Raw genomic sequence first — 15822 nt, 5'->3', positions numbered from 1 at the left:
TGATAAATGCTTTCTAAAGCTGACATCTGATATTATGGAATGTGTTGTAATCAATGCTTAAAGTTATAGCACCACTGGATTTTTATTAACTTGCACAACAACAACAACAACAAAAATCCAGCAAAAAAATAGGCCCTCATAACCAATCAGCCTTGTTATATCCTGAAAGCTGCTTTAACAAGCAGGGAGTAATACAGTGTAATTGGTACGCCACAATTTAATTGTTCTGTTCTTAAATCTAATATTGCAGCTGTGGGTTAAGTTTACACCAGAGCTTTCAAGAGAACATGAAAGTGTGGTACATCTGTGCAACAGAAAGCTAAACATCTCTCATCTGATGTGTTTACAATGACATTTGATAGCGTGGAATGGTTTGAAGTTCATTCTTAAAGCTACAGAACTACTTTTAAACACTGCAAAAAAGGGAAAAACCCTCCAGTCTCCTCCTAACAACTCAGCCCACATAAGCCTGATGATAATGCCACTTCAGGCATTGCAGGGAAGTTGCAGGCTACAACATCTCCTTCAAGCGTCTTTGTGCTTTTGTCATTTGAGCAATGAAAAAGGGGACAAGGACATCTTCCCCCTCAGATGACACAGTCAATTATATGAAAAACAAACCACTTTAAGAAGTCTGCAACGAGACAAGTAAAAGAACCCCTGACATGCACAAAGCAGGCAAGAATATTTCAAGAAATGTTATGAAATGGATAGCCTTAGTTTAGAGATGGCAGAGTTTTCAGTTTAACAGGTGGCAGAACTGCTTATGATATCTTGAACTTTACATTCTGTATACCTAACAGCTTCAGCATTATGTACTTGTTAGTGAATTTATTAAGCCCATAAGTAGTTCAAGAAACTTAGGAATGGGCCCATAAATGTCATCTGCAGTTTGTGAACTGCAAGTATCTGACTGTTTTGATCAAGGTTTTTACAGGAAAGTTAAATGGTTATTAAAATTATTTACTACTGCTACATGAAAAGGGAGCAAGCCTGCTGAAGAACTTGTGTTGTGATAAGATGTGGAAGGCTGTAGGTCAAATGTGTTAGCAGAAAAGCATTTCCATTTATTTCTAAGCCCAAACTTGTGTGCATTACGAAGATTATTGTGTATTTAAGCGGCCGAGAAAGGGTCTGTGGAAGGGAGGAAACATTTTCCCTTTCCCATAATCTGCTGTCAGAGATATTTGATCTGAGGAGGCTACTACTTTTCTTGTTCTCAGCATTAGCTGCCTTCTAACTTTTTCTGTCCTTGGAGAAATGCATGATAGGGAAATTAAAGAGGTCACTTTCTGCTCTTTCCTCTGTAGCAATCTAAACCAATGTCTTGGTTTATGCTCTTCAACAGACAAAGGTCAATTTAACTGACAAAGCTCAGTTATACTAGCATACTACACTGGAATCCATTCAGCTTTTAAACTTTTTTATTTCAGTCACAATTAAGACTATCTGAAGCCTCTTCATAAAAAGGGGCCATAACATAAGCTGTACGTTAGCAACTCCACCAATGGGATGCTTTCTTTCTCCATTAAAAATACCACAAGAAGGATCGATCTCCTGGGGAGGCAAATCTGTATCAATATTTCAGTCTGTTGAACACAGAAATTTGATACAATAAAATGCAACAACCAAGCTTCCCCTCCTCTCAATTAACTGTGAACCAAAAATTGTCCTTAGAAGGGAAGAAATGCATTCATATTTTTTAGTTTTGGGGTTTTTCCCCTTTCATAGCATCGTAATGTTCTCTTCATGGGTGGAAAACTTAATCTTCAAGTTCAAACCTAGTTTCTTCATACAGTTCAGGATGAGCTGACTTGGAATACCGGGAATACTTCAGCTGTAGAAAATCACCCAATTCATCCAGAGCTTTCAAAACCTGTAAGACCATTATACTGTATCAATTCTCTTGGAAAAGACTTGAGGTTCTTCTACTTTATAGCAGAACAACAAGATCATAAAAATATCAATTAAGGAAAGTTTGAAGTGCAAGTTTTGCTTTCATTCTCCTGTAGTGAGAATGTCAGTGCAGTCACAGATGTACAACAGCACGCACGAGAACAGAATTTACCCCTTCAGTACATTATGGTTTATTAGTCAGTTCATTAATTGAACACAGATGAGAAAAACAGATATTTTCCAAGAAGCACAGGAAGACAACATTCCAGATAAAGTGTTATCTTTGTTTGTGAAAAAGGCATATGCAAGGCAATATTTCAGCATTTCCCTGCAGATCCCAAAGACTGGAGTTGTCACTGCATTTTCTTAGATGGGACTCAGCCCACAGTGTTGATCAGAGTTATCATAAATACCCAGAATAGGTTTAGTTATTTTTTACTTCATTCCATTCTCTGCTTGTATTAATATCACAGACATAATTAATGTTGTATTAACATTGTAATGCAGTTTGCCAAACTGTGTCCTTAGCTCTTGGTAGGTTCAAAAAGTAGCCAGGGAACTCTGTACTATACAGAAGCAGCTCAATGTCTGGCAGCATCTGAGCCACATTCAAGAGAAGCCACCCTTTTGGTACCAAAGAATAGTGCAGCGATTTTGATTTTGAGCCTGTTTCTGTTTAGCCACTGAAATAAGATTAAGAACAAAAAAATACAGTATTTTGGTAATAGTTTATGCAGAGAGATAGCTTCAAGGTCATTAAGGAAATTATTTTTGGGAGTTTGCCCATCCCACGGATCTTTCTTTCTCTTAGTTCCAGGTCAGGATTCAAAATGAATTTTGCTGAAGGGAAAATTTTTCATGGTACTTGTTACCTGTTGTTACACTGGATTTAGGCATATTCACAAAGTGTTTGCCCTAAAAATCTTTCCATCTGCATGTAATTAAAATTGGGGCATTTCCACTCCCCCATAGTGAAGGACATTTAAAAAGAATGCTACAAACACTGTGGCAATGATCCCAATTTCAAAGCAAAAATAAAGAGTGTTCAAGAATGATGGCCAGGGAGTGTATCAGACCTTCACTGGTACCAGGAAGCAGCAATGTGCAGGCACCAGGAAGTGAAATTGTAGTGATGGCTCAAAAATGTAATGGGTATGATGTTACATTTTGGGGGGAGAAGGGGGAGCAAAGCAAGGTAGCAACCTTAAGCGATTAATCTTCAGATTAACTTCATTGCCTCTTACTAGTTACATAATCCAAAGTTCATATAATCAAACAGCAAAAGACAACAATGACACATAGCTATGCACTGCTCTATGCCATTTTATCTTTAGGATATTACACCCTGCTAATAACTACTGTGCCTTTAAGAGCAGCAGGAATTTTATACTGCACATATGCAAGGCAGATTTTTCAATGTTGCTTGAGAGTGGTGTAGATTGGCATGGGAGCTGGTCAGCCAGGCAGGGCTCTGGCCTCTGATTACATATGAATATCAGGATTCAAATGGAGAGCCAGGAACTCTCTGCAAGCACAGGTGCTTGCCTACACAAAGGAGTGGTGTCTTCTATTCAAATATGTTATGTGTTCACAAGTTTTCTGCTCTGAGCATCATACTTGTGCAAAGAGAAGAAAAAGAAAGCCTTAATTTTACTGTTAAGTCTCAGTGTTGCCTGCCTGTAAGTTGGCATAGTTTGAGAATGAATGAGCCTATATTAAACCAAGCCAAAAACACCTTCGGCAAGAGAGGGAGATGGAAAATTTCAAATAGTTTCTTTTAAACACATTTATGATTATGTTGAAATGGAGGTTTATGATGGAAATCTCAACAAACTCTTAATAGTGTTTCTGGTATCAGGGAAAGATACAGAACTGAGACAGGCCAGACAGCACCAATTAACCCTCATTAGGTTCCAAATACTGTTTGCAGTTTCCACCTGTACCCTCAAGGCTGTCCCATATACTACTTCTGCAATTTAACCAACACGTGGAAATATGTAATGAAAATAAGGGTATGGAAAACCTGATTTGCAAGTATTTCCATAATGCTTCTTGTTTCCTACTCTGATAGTTTTGACCTAGTAGTTAACTTTTGCCCTGCTGTGCTCTTCATGTAGGTCTTTATTAGTTATGACAGATTTGGTCACTATTAGAAAGGGAAGAACATAGCAGGTTAAGTGTCCCATAATTTATTTTTTAAAATAAAATATATAAGGCTAAAATGCCTTTAAAGAACAAGTGACAAGACCAGAAAAACAAATGTAAAAATGAATTACTGAGATTCAAAGTAACAGACACACTGCTTCTCCCAACCCCCTTTGCATCTGAAGCTAATTTCAGCAGGACGTCTGCTGTACTTACCGTGTCTAACATCTCCCGTGTATGTGCAGCTGACACACAAAACCGAGCCCTGGATTCTGTGATAGGAGTAGCTGGAAACCCAACCACAACCACCCCGATATTTTTTTCTAACATGCGTCTTGCAAAAGCCCTAGGGGGAGAAGAAGAAGAAAAAAAAAAAGTAAATTATCTCCAATAACCTGACCACAAAGAGAAAATATTCAAGTACAATAAAACAATGGGTAAAATCCTGTCTTCAGTTGAAGTGGATGGTAATATTCCCACTGACTTCAATAAGAGTCAGAATTTTACCAGTAGGACTGAGATTCTTTGCTGTTTAACAGCTCCTGAAGCAAAGAGGGTGTCAAATACTAGCAGTGTGATGGCAGAGAGAGGCAGCATCATCATAAAATTGGATTGATTCATTTGATTCATTTATGTCAATCAAAGGGCTTGGGTGCAAATCAAAGTGTGAGGGTGTTCACGGTCCCTAAAAACTAATAAAGTTGGGCCTCTGGAAGGTATGAGAGCTGCGTTCCTTCACATCAACAAGAACAAAACAGTCTGTGTGATGGGCTTCTTGTTCCCACAACTGCTCTGTCAGTTTAGGAACCTAGAGCAGCTATCCAGCCTGAGTTACATGCAAAGGCTCCCTACAGTTTGACCCTTTTGTTATGCTACTACTGACTTCTGATCTGCATGTTCAGTTCAATACACAAGTGCTGCTTGATAGGAACTAAATGGTAAAACAATTTATCTATGCAAAGACAGTTCAAATATTGGATGGGGGGAAAGAATGTCCATCCCAAACCATTCATACATCAAGGGCAATACATCTGTTTTAACCATTAAAAAATAAAATAAAAGCAAGTCCAAAATGCTATCAAGAGTGTTATTCCAGAACAAGTTAAAAATGTTATGCACATCTGGAAAATTCTTAAAATTCTGAATACCGAACAGCTCAAAACTAAGTCCAGGACTAAATTTAAAATAGAGCATATTTAAATGATGCAGTCACCTAACAGAGTAAGTTTCTCTTGTGAAGCATTTACCAAACATAATTACATTTTTCACAGTTTATACCAAATAACCCATGTTATTTGAATGGTGTTTGTTTTGCCTATGAGTTTTTTCAGTACTTACCCTATCTTACCAGGCATGAAAAGGAGCAAGGGGACAACAGGAGAATCATCATTGCCATAAATGATGAAGCCCATTTCGTGCAGTCTTCGCCTGAAGTATCTTGTGTTTTTCCCTAGCTGGTGTACTCGTTGGAGCCCTGGAATGAGTCAGTTGGGAGAACAGTCAGTGCAAAGATCATAGCAGGAGTTCAGTAAAAGGGACTAGAAGCAGGACTGTTGGTAACATTTCTGAAAAGTTTGGATGAGAGGTATATGTTGCTATTTGATTCAGAAGAAAAAACATGGAATGAGGTAAATGCAACTATGTTGATTACTATGGCATTTTATCTGATTCGTAATGGTGGCACAGATGACTGATATTCCTGTACTCACAAGATGCATTCCCACAGGCAGAAATAATATGTCTTCTGTGGATATAGACTGGTGAATGGTTTCCTTTACTGTATTCATGGAATAGAGTCTACCGAATGACTGGTACCCACAGAGAAGAAGTTGTGGGTCTCTGTGGATACACGACATTCAATAGAGTAATTTCTTTTCCAACATAATGCACTATAAAGGGAAACAATTTATGTCCACAGAAAGAGATCTTGATACAAATGTCATTATATCCATTTGGTTGTTTTTCTTCTGATTAACAATGCTCTACAGTGCTCTTCTCACATTTTAGCTAGTTCTGTGTGCATACATGGGTTATTTTTTCTGTGGCTGTAATGAAGTTTAAAGTAGAAAATGCTGCATTTTGGGTCAGCCCAAACAGATGCTTTTGTTGCAATTTTTCAGACAAAGAAAAAGCATATAGTAGACTTTGCTTATACACCAAGTCCGATCATCTATATTTTGTTGCCAATAATCAGCGTATCTCCAGATATTCTAATATGCATCTACATATCTAATCCCTTCTTGAATTTCCCTAAGTTTTTGTTCTGAATGACTTTCTATGGTAAGGTCAAGGTCCGTTCCCTCCTCATCTTCTTTCACGACGTAAACCAGGCATGCTCAAAGGGAGCATGTGACAATCCCATGGTATGCTTCCCCTTTTCTCTAGATGCTGTGGAAGAATCCACCCACGTCGAGCATCCGTTCTGCACATTTTGCCATTTACATCAGATAACCCATGCACTCACATTCATAGGACTCCCTTCAGCTACATGCAATCATTGACAGAGCAGGTAAATTGTGGAATTATGTACAATCATTACTGTACATGTTGTTACAGCAAGGAAAGTCCCCAGCTGATGAGAAGCTTTGGCTCTGGGGCAAGAAGCCTGATTTTTAAAGGAATTCTGGTTGATCCAAGAGAAGCTGTTTTAACTTTTGTATTGCCTAATCTTTGGTATCTCACTGAACCACTGTATTTACACCAGTAATGTCCTGTAGCATGGACCACAGGTTCTGCTGTTGATATGGCACAGACTTGCCCTCATTCCTGAGGATCTGAACCACTGCTGTGATGCGATTATCCCAAGTGCACAGCAGTGGGGTGATCTGCAGTGGCTGGGCAGGCAGAGGGAGCGTGCTCCTTCCTTGTGGTGTGCTTCCAGGGGCGTGCTCCAACCCAAACTTCCTCCTTGTCACAATCTTACCTTTCCTTGTATGAAAGTCACCAGGAACACCTTGCTGTCTGTCTCAGTAACCACCTACTGAATGATGATTACTTATGCGGTCCCCATTCATTCCCCATGTCCGGAAGGGGCATATGACACTCAAATCCCCTTTATTCTCAGCCCTTATTGTTCAATTAATCTAACTGTCCTGTCCATCCACCAATCTTTGATTGTTCATGATTTGAGGAATGCAGGCTTTGTTGCTATAATCAGATTATTCTTTAGCAGCCCTGATTTGGATTCTGCAGATTTTCATTTCCTACTTCTCCCCCTTCAGACTGCATCTAACTCTTTCTTTTCTTCTAAGACTACTATTTCTTAAAAGGTAACCAGTGTAGTCCCTTTTGCATGAACCTCAGTTCGTAAGGAACAGCAGACAGCATTATTCTGCAGTCCCTGAGTGAAATTATATTGTTAGAAAAAAGATAGGAAAGAGTGGAAAAGAGTATTATAAAGATGACTTGAAAAAGAAACATTGTCTTTTGGTCCTTATTTGCATAACTTATGCATTAGAAAAGCATCTGAAAGATTTTTGGTTTCTAGGGTATGTTTCTACACTTGTTTATTTATGCATTTTTAAACAGAGCACCAAGCTTTACCTTCCTAATTTAAGCAGCTGGCACAATGGTAGGCTGGAAAACTGTGAATGCAAAACAAGGAGAACAAGGGGAATTTACTCAGACACAAAGCTGAGATACAGAATATCTTAATATTTCTTCTAAGAGCTTTCTTGTAAGTCCTTGAGAGGACTCAGAATCAAAAAATTAGCTACTTAGTTTCTCTGTCTTCTTATTTTGTTATTATTACCTCAGTATCATCGCCTGACGACAAAATTTAATCATTTTGGATTTTTGATACAAGTTCTCTGCTCTGCACTGTCCCTATTGTCCCAGACCTCATTCAGTCACTAATCCACTGATGTGCCCCCCAGCAAAACTGACAGGAGAGTTGAAAACAATTATTTTTAATGAATAAAAAAAGACAAAAAACAGCAGAGAAAAATGTGCTCGAAAAGTCAGCTCAGCCTTTTCTTTTGCAGTGTCTCTAAGAGGGTGGTTTCTAACAAGTGCAGTTGCTTCCCTACCTGTTAGCAGCATGGTTGCGCTAGCATGCAAAAGGAAAGAGCCACACTCCTCATTACTTCATCTCTATCTGTAGGTGGGGGTGAGTGTTATGTCCTTACCCTAGCCATAACTGTCATATTTCATGAGCTGGTCAATATATGTACCACTCTCCAATACTGCAAGGTGCTGACAGGGCTGGTGCCACCTCCCCCATCGTACCCCCACTACCTCCCCAGCATCAGTACTGATGTTCATACAATCATGCAACAAATCAAGCCAATTCCTTGATCTGCCTGAAGAGTGGCCTGACCAGAAAGAAAACCACCGAAACAGCATCAGCCAGGTCAATTCTATTAACCTAATCACTGGACAGCTGCACAAACACTAGTGCCTGCACAGCAGAGCTGGCGAGCACACATGGCAAGAGTGGAGTTTAGTGGGACACATCTCTCATCTACACACTTATCTTTCATTTTCCTCCCGTTCATCAGCCCATACTTTCAACATCACTTAGATTATGTCACCAGACACGAACACTGAAGTCTCCCAGTACAACTCATTTCCTCTTTTTTCCTTTAAAGTTGCCTTTGTACATATGCATCTTGTTTTCACTCTTAATTTACTTTTTCATTTTACTTTTCATCCTGTTCATTCACTACTTTCTGCTGTGACCATGCACTGATTAGATGCTTGTTCCCTGATTTCCTGTCTTCCTCCTTGTAACCACAACAGCTAGTTCAGCATTTACAGCTGTTACTACCTTTGGCAGATCTGTCCTCATACCACATTTTGCCGCAGTACCTGCTGTTCTTCCTGTTCCCTCTTGGCTAAGGTGGGGATCACCACACCTACATAAACCTCTTTTCCACTAATCATTTCTGAGCATATATAGGTTTAAACAAGATCTGCTGCTTCATCTGTTCTGTATCTTCTCTAGTCAAGGTTCTGTCAATGTTCTGGCTGGGAAATTTATAGGGAAACTGGGACTTGCTACACAGTGATCAGTGTTTTGCTGAACAAATTAAAAGATCTCATAAAACCAGTGCATTTGTAACTTTATGCACAAAACTGCCCACGCAGACAACCTGTTAGCTACAGTTTCAGTCATTCAGTTAAAAAAATTCAGTGGAAGAGATCTGCTGGGTTAGAAAAGGCCACAAATAGTTTAACCATCTCTCTAATACTGCTAAAACAAAAACAGCTGTGCCAGAGCAAGGAAAACAAATGAAACACAAAAGCATCCTACTACAAAGCCTTCCAGTCACTAATAAAAACAATAGTCTGTGGTATTTCCAAAAATATTTTTGGTGTAGTAGATCTCAAAGAACCATGAGGAAATATTGAGGAGGAGGAGGAGAGATGGGGACAGGGGAGATGGCAAGGAAAGGGGGTTAGAGAAGAACTGCAGAGTAACATGTCTGAAATCTGAGAGAAAGTTTTCCCCTGCTAGAGTTTGTAAAAATGTTATTTGCACCTCTGAATGCCCAAATTAGAAGGAAGAAAGGTGGGGGAGTGACCTGAAGTGGGGGCTCAAAACCACTGCTGCTTCTTGCTATCTTAGCAGCCCTGAACTAGCTTCCAAACTCTCAGTCTACAGCATTTGAAACTACTAGACTTTCAATTAGGGAAAGTTTTCATAAATGCAGATGTTCTTGGCGTTTAATACTTGCTGCCCTCTCCTTTCTATTCAGCTGTTTACCACAAAGCTGGAAACAAACTGTCAGCCATTCAAAATTCCAAGCCCTTCAGTATTTATCAAACCATATGCGCTGAGCCTAGAGTTGATCATTTTGTCTCTATTTCTTATTTTAGGTGCCAGAAATGTAGACTCTGAAGTAAGACAGGGAACCCAGCAAAGGAAACATTGCAGCTCAAAGAGGAGTTTTGGGCAACCTCTCAACCCCGACAAAGTTGAACACCTCTTCCTTTTCCAGTCCTCCCTTGCTAAATCTATATCCTCAATGACTTTGTGATGGGACAGATCCCCTTTCAAGAACGCCTGTGGAACTCATTTCCAGAAAGCCAATGCTGATGCAAAAGAGCCACTTTAATTTAGCAACATCCCAAAATAGTAATGTCATTTGCAGGGATACATTAAAGAAGCAAATAAAAGATCAGAGCATTCACATACATCTGGAGGGAAAAAAAGCACATTAGGAGACAATTGCTACACACACTGTATTTGTGGGTGGGTGCCTGGGAGGAACCTATTTCTTTACCAAGTGTCAACACTTTCCTTTCTGATGTTAAGCTTTGTGGTCAAAGACCACATACATGCATCATATATACACAGCCAACTTATATGCTGTCCTGATAAGAGTAACAAAAACCTTAAAGTTTGTAACTGTGTTTCAACGCTCTTTTTCTTTCATTTATGAGACCCTCCAAAGTCAGATAAGGAGGCAGATCTGAGCAAAATGTTTATTTTGGTCTAACTGGCCCAATTCTTCCTCCACCCTGCAGATTAAATCAGCGTAAGAGTTATGGAATTCAGTTTAGAATCAGATCTTAGTCCAAATTTCACTTGGGTACGTTTAACCAAAGATGTTGCATTTAACAAGAATTTTCTTTAATTCTTGAGGCTGTGATCTTGCATCCCTTAGTCCTGCTAACCTCCTTCTCTTTTGAGTGAAAATCTGCAGACTCAGGCCTATGAGCTAAAATGTTATAATTGCATCTTTCTGAGTACAAGTGCTGCCTCTGCAGCACTAATTACAGCATCAGGGCCTTAGATAGTAAGTATATTTGTTCAAAAATTCTTAGCTATGGAAAATTCTTGAGGATTTACGGTCTTCACTGTCTATGCAAAGAGCATATAGCACAGCGTGCAGGTTATGCCAGACAGTTACGTTCCATGAAACATGTGAGCAACAATGCAGCGTATGTTCAAAGAAAACAGGGACTGGGAGAATTGACCTTTAGCTGGCTAATTAAAAGGAAGCCTACTACTGCTTCGGAGTTTGCAGCTAAGGTTGAACATGTCCTTGTGAAGAGCTCTACATCTTTTTATTAGCTGAATGCAAAGGGAAGGAAAAGAAGGGAAGCTGAAGGACAAAGCATTCTTAAATTTCACAAGTTATCTTCACAGTGCTTGGAATATATAGTGATATCTAACCAGTTTACTGTGATTTCACTGAAATAGAGGATTAATTACCTGGATTGTCCAATGAAAACTGATATTTATTGCAGTCCACCTACTGCTGGAGAATTTTGAGTTTACATTTGTTACACTGCTTTAAAAATATTTATTTTATTGCAAAGTTCTAAAGTGCTGGCAATTCTGGGAAAAGTGCTGATTATATTTTATTTGACACGCACTATTGCATATTACCAGTTTTAGCTCATTAACTTTTGCAGGCTTTTAAGAGGCTTTATGGCTCACAATTAATATGGTTTAGTTTAAGAACAAAACAAAGAGAAGGCAAGAGAGAAAGAAATGATAACAGATAGATGGTTTTTCTCACAATTTCTTTGAAACAACAGGCTCTTGAGAGAGTCACTATGACTAACGGACTCAGTGGTGCTTTGTCATGCACCAGGGCCAGGAGTGCCATGTGGTCCCAGGAGCAGAGCAGCAGCCAGGCTGCTCCCGCGTGCTCAGGAGCTGCTGGGACCCATCAGGTTAGGGGAGACCCTAACCGTACCCCTTCGTGGGAGGAGGAGACCCCCACTTCGACCCACGACAGGGCTGTCAGGGAAAGAAAAAGCACCGTCGCAGTGCTATGGCTACAAACCTGCTTTTGCTGAGGGCTTTGGAAGCTGCTCTGGAGCTTGACAGAGGACGACATCGTGACTACGAGCCTGAGGGCTGATCTCTAGCGGGCGTTAACTGGCAGAGCTCCACACGCTTCAACAGAGCTCTGCTGTTTATGCCAGCTGAGGGCCTTACCGGGGCAGCCAAAGAAGTAGTAAAACTATCAGGTCTTTGCAACGAAAGCTTATCTTCCTCTTCCAGAGACGTCTGCTTTTCAATCCTGAAAGCTTTAATAAGCAGAGAAGCTGGCTGCATTCAATTCTTGCACAAACATTTTACCTTTGAACTCTTCCTGTAGGCTTCTAACCTTGGAAATTCTGACTCAGTATATTGAAAACAGGAATAAGCAACCTGTAGCCTTTCATATCAAGATCTCAGGTGTATTTTAATTGCTGGAGAGCTATTGTTCCTGAATCTGTTCCAGAGAAGATAATCCCACATTGTACTTTCCTTTGGCACACAGTGGACTCTTCAAGACACAAATCCACCTGCTTTAATCTTCTCCAGCTGTTGTTTCATTGGGTCTTTTTAGATAATTAGTTACACAATCAAACTTTTACATACCGGTGTCAGTGTGTCTCTTCAATCTGTGTTCCTTGGATGCAGAACTCTACTCCTTGCCCTCCCCTACTAACAACTAGATAGTAAAAAGCAAACTTTCATAGGCTGAAAAAAATTTGGAAAACAATAGCTCTTCCCCACTAAACTGTTGCAGATGGACAGATTTTCTTTTTTTCCTCTGATTCCATTATAAGAGTAACACACATGTACCCCATGTGCATTAAATCACAACTAGAATGCTATAAAACTGGGGTGCCTAAAGGAAATATGTTCTCAGATAAAAAATCTTTATAAAAAATAACTTTGCTATGAACTGGGGAGAAGTGAAGACATTTTCTTCTACAATCTAATGCCAACTATAAACCTAGTAATGTCAACTTAATTCAGCTGCTAAATAAGCCCTTAAGGACTTATTTAGTCAGTGCAATTTTAACTGTGAACTGCTGCAAAACACTTTCCAGAGCTGACTACAGGAAGAAAAAGTGGCAATTTCAGCTGAAGTAGAGAGGACAGAAATGGTACAGACAGTGTCTTTTTTGCTTTATTTCTCGAATAAGTCAAATATACCTACTCGGTCCCTTATCTATACTCAAATATATAGTGTTGCATTCAGTGTCCTGCACAAATGCAGGGACATGGCAGCCAGCCTTGGCTGAGCCTTATTTACTCCCAGCACAGGTGATTAATCACAAAGCATGTCTAGTCCCTCCGCTGAAAGCCGGCCAGCATGCAACGCACTCCATCTGTATCACATTAGGTGTTTTTGAAATGCCAGTGATCTAAACGCAGTTAGAAAAGGCAGTTTTCTCCTTTGTGCTCCTCAGGCTGATAACAGCGCTGGATTCCTTGCGCAGTGGCAAGCAGCATCTGGAGCTGAGAAGAGATCCTTGAGCTCTGCTTTCTTGGCAGCAAAGATACCTTTTAAAGATGACGACTGCACTGTGGAGCTGTGTGTTACTGCCTCTAGGGAAAGTGTGACTTTCTTTTCAGGGGGACAGACCCCTGCCCACTGAGCGGACTGCATGCCAGGATGCGTGGAGAGGCTCACAGTCTGGTCACATCCCTCCTCTCCCTGCTCTTAATGCTTATTTGAAAACACTGAGAGACCTATCCATGGGTAGGGTCTGCTAAGGGACTCAGCCCTGGTTTGACTACGGAAAAACTGACTTCAAACAAGGCAGAATTTGGCCAATACCGAGAGCTCTTGCAAATCTCACTGAAAACACTATTCTTCCAATGCCCCTGCTTGCAAGGATCAACAGAGCCTCTGTGTATACAGTTTGGCTTCCTTTAGAAGGCAGATCGCATGGCAGGTGGCTCCACTGGAATAGGATGTCTCACTCATTTTGAGTAAGGATGGCAGAATTTAGCTCTGTTTCATCAACAACTGCTGGGAGAACATCTGTGATGCTAGGCCCTGACAAATAGTGATAATGATAGCATATTACCATCATCAGCATCTTCACTGTCATAATGACTTGGAGCCCTAGTCATGGAGCCAATGCGATGCAAACAGGGAATAAATCCACTTAAGTGCTTTAAATGTAGGTATGTATTTAGTGGGAATATTAATTTACTTAAAATTAAGCAAGTGTTCAAGCATTCTGCTTGATGAGGGCTCGAGAGAAGCAATCATCTCAGAATGAAGCAACAAGAAGAGAATTTGAGAGGGAATGGTAAAAAGACATACTGACTGACTTTGCAAGCTGTTTCGAGCAGGTTCAAGGGGTCTGTCACTAAGTAGCTTGCAGTATTAAAGCTTAAAGGTTCAGTATTAGTTTCATGACTAGTTCAGTTTGGCACAGGTTTATTTTGTTGCAAAAGGGATTGTTCCCCTCAGCTCTGGCTGCTCAAGTCCTGGCACCAGGATTCATGCTGCCATATGGTAAATTGGCTCAGGGAACCAGTTTGGCCGTAAGCTAACCGTTTTTGGGGGGTTAGGTTATTTTTCAGTTAGATCAGTTCCCTGTTTCAGTTCATCGCATGGCTGCTCAAACACTAATGTTGGCATAAGGAAAGGGGGCAGGAATAAGGGAAGGGGCTAGGCAGGGGAGAAAGGCAAAAAGGAGGGCAAGACTGCCCTTCTCAGCAGCAGTGCTGATTTATGCCAGATAACAGTGATCCTTAACTACGGTCTTCGAATTTACAGAGGACCCTGACTGCCAAAGGTAACATTTTCAAAAGATTGCAGATTCTGCAGAGCACTGATAGCAGTAGAAAATGGAAACTGAGCATTTTAAGAAGCTGGTCCTACAGTTATACCAAAATCTAAGGCAGATGGAAATGCTTCAAAAGGGAACCTTTTAAAAACAGAATCTTTTTAAAGCCAAGCCAAAACAGAAAACATAGTATCCTGCAAATTCTTGAAATCTGAATGTGCTCAAATGCAAGAACTCAAAATCTGCTAAAAAGAAAAATGAAAGCCAGTAGCTGCAAAATGATAAACCAATCAGCACAAATGACAAAATACATATATATTTTGCAGAAACACTTTCTATCTAAACAACCTCAGGAATTACCTTTAACACCTTTTGTCATTCTGAGATGAGAGAGGACAGTAGATGCCTCAGAATATATATTTCAATTTCTCAGTGTCCCATAAAAAGCATATGAAAAATGCCTAATTGCTGTTGGTGAATTATTGTTTGCCATGCATTAAATAGAAAAAATGATGGCTTTGGAAATGCTCTCATTTGATTTTTACATCACTATAATTTATTCTTAGTCATCAAGAAAATTACTTTAGATTTTCTAGCAGTTTTAACTCTGCCTGCCCAGTGGTTCTATTTTTTACCTATCAAATTTAAGTATAAAAATATGCTTTTGGTATTCTCAGGGAGAAGGGGAAAGAAAAGGTCCAAGGTCACAGCTGGAGGGGCTGTGTTAGTGCTTTCCGTGTAAGTAAGCATACATGAAAATTTGCACAGGGTCCAAGTACTTTGAGGCAACTACAGTGTCATCGTATGGATAAAACCTCTAAAGGCAGCTGCTGAGTTTCCTGAGGTATCTCCAGTGGTGTAATGAGAAGCCACAAGGAGAATGTATAAAGAATATCTATATAATGAATTATAAAGAGTAAATACCATGGGAACTTGTGCTTCCCATATCTCCTAATGAATGAAGAGAGAGACGTTTAAGATGAAAAGGCCACAAAGGTATAATAAGATGGATAGAACTATTCTTTTGTAGACTAAATGAACTGAACTATGGAACTTAGTGCCTTATGGCATTACTAAAAGAAATACAGCTGCCAAAATTCAACACTTGTGATCAATTCAATTATACAAGCTATGATAATATCTATAAAATTATGCTACCAAGAATAAAAGTCAGTCTAGAAACAAAGGATCATAGTCCCCTCTGTCTACCTTTCTTTCCCAAACAGGAATAACTATACCTGTTAATTTGGAGGGTACCTGTTAATTTGGAGGGTACTAATGCCTGGTATTCATTCAACA

At 39.8% G+C, this 15822-nt stretch overlaps 1 protein-coding gene across 1 annotated transcript in view; it reads right to left on the bottom strand.

The window, feature by feature from the left end:
* Positions 1–1412: 1412 nt before the first annotated feature.
* The window catches only part of SPTLC3 (serine palmitoyltransferase long chain base subunit 3), a 55919-nt gene continuing 41509 nt past the window's right edge, over positions 1413–15822 (bottom strand). Inside the window, exons 9-11 of the mRNA XM_026064175.1 lie at positions 5380–5515; positions 4258–4387; positions 1413–1876 (exon numbers count right to left, since the gene is read on the bottom strand). Coding sequence (XP_025919960.1) covers positions 1763–1876; positions 4258–4387; positions 5380–5515 — 380 coding nt within the window. The 3' untranslated portion in view covers positions 1413–1762. The remainder of the gene's footprint in view (positions 1877–4257; positions 4388–5379; positions 5516–15822) is intronic.

Source organism: Apteryx rowi, unplaced genomic scaffold, assembly GCF_003343035.1.
Source record: "Apteryx rowi isolate R43461 unplaced genomic scaffold, aptRow1 scaffold_21, whole genome shotgun sequence".
Taxonomy (NCBI): domain Eukaryota; kingdom Metazoa; phylum Chordata; class Aves; order Apterygiformes; family Apterygidae; genus Apteryx; species Apteryx rowi.
This window is presented reverse-complemented; position numbering and strand designations above follow the sequence as displayed.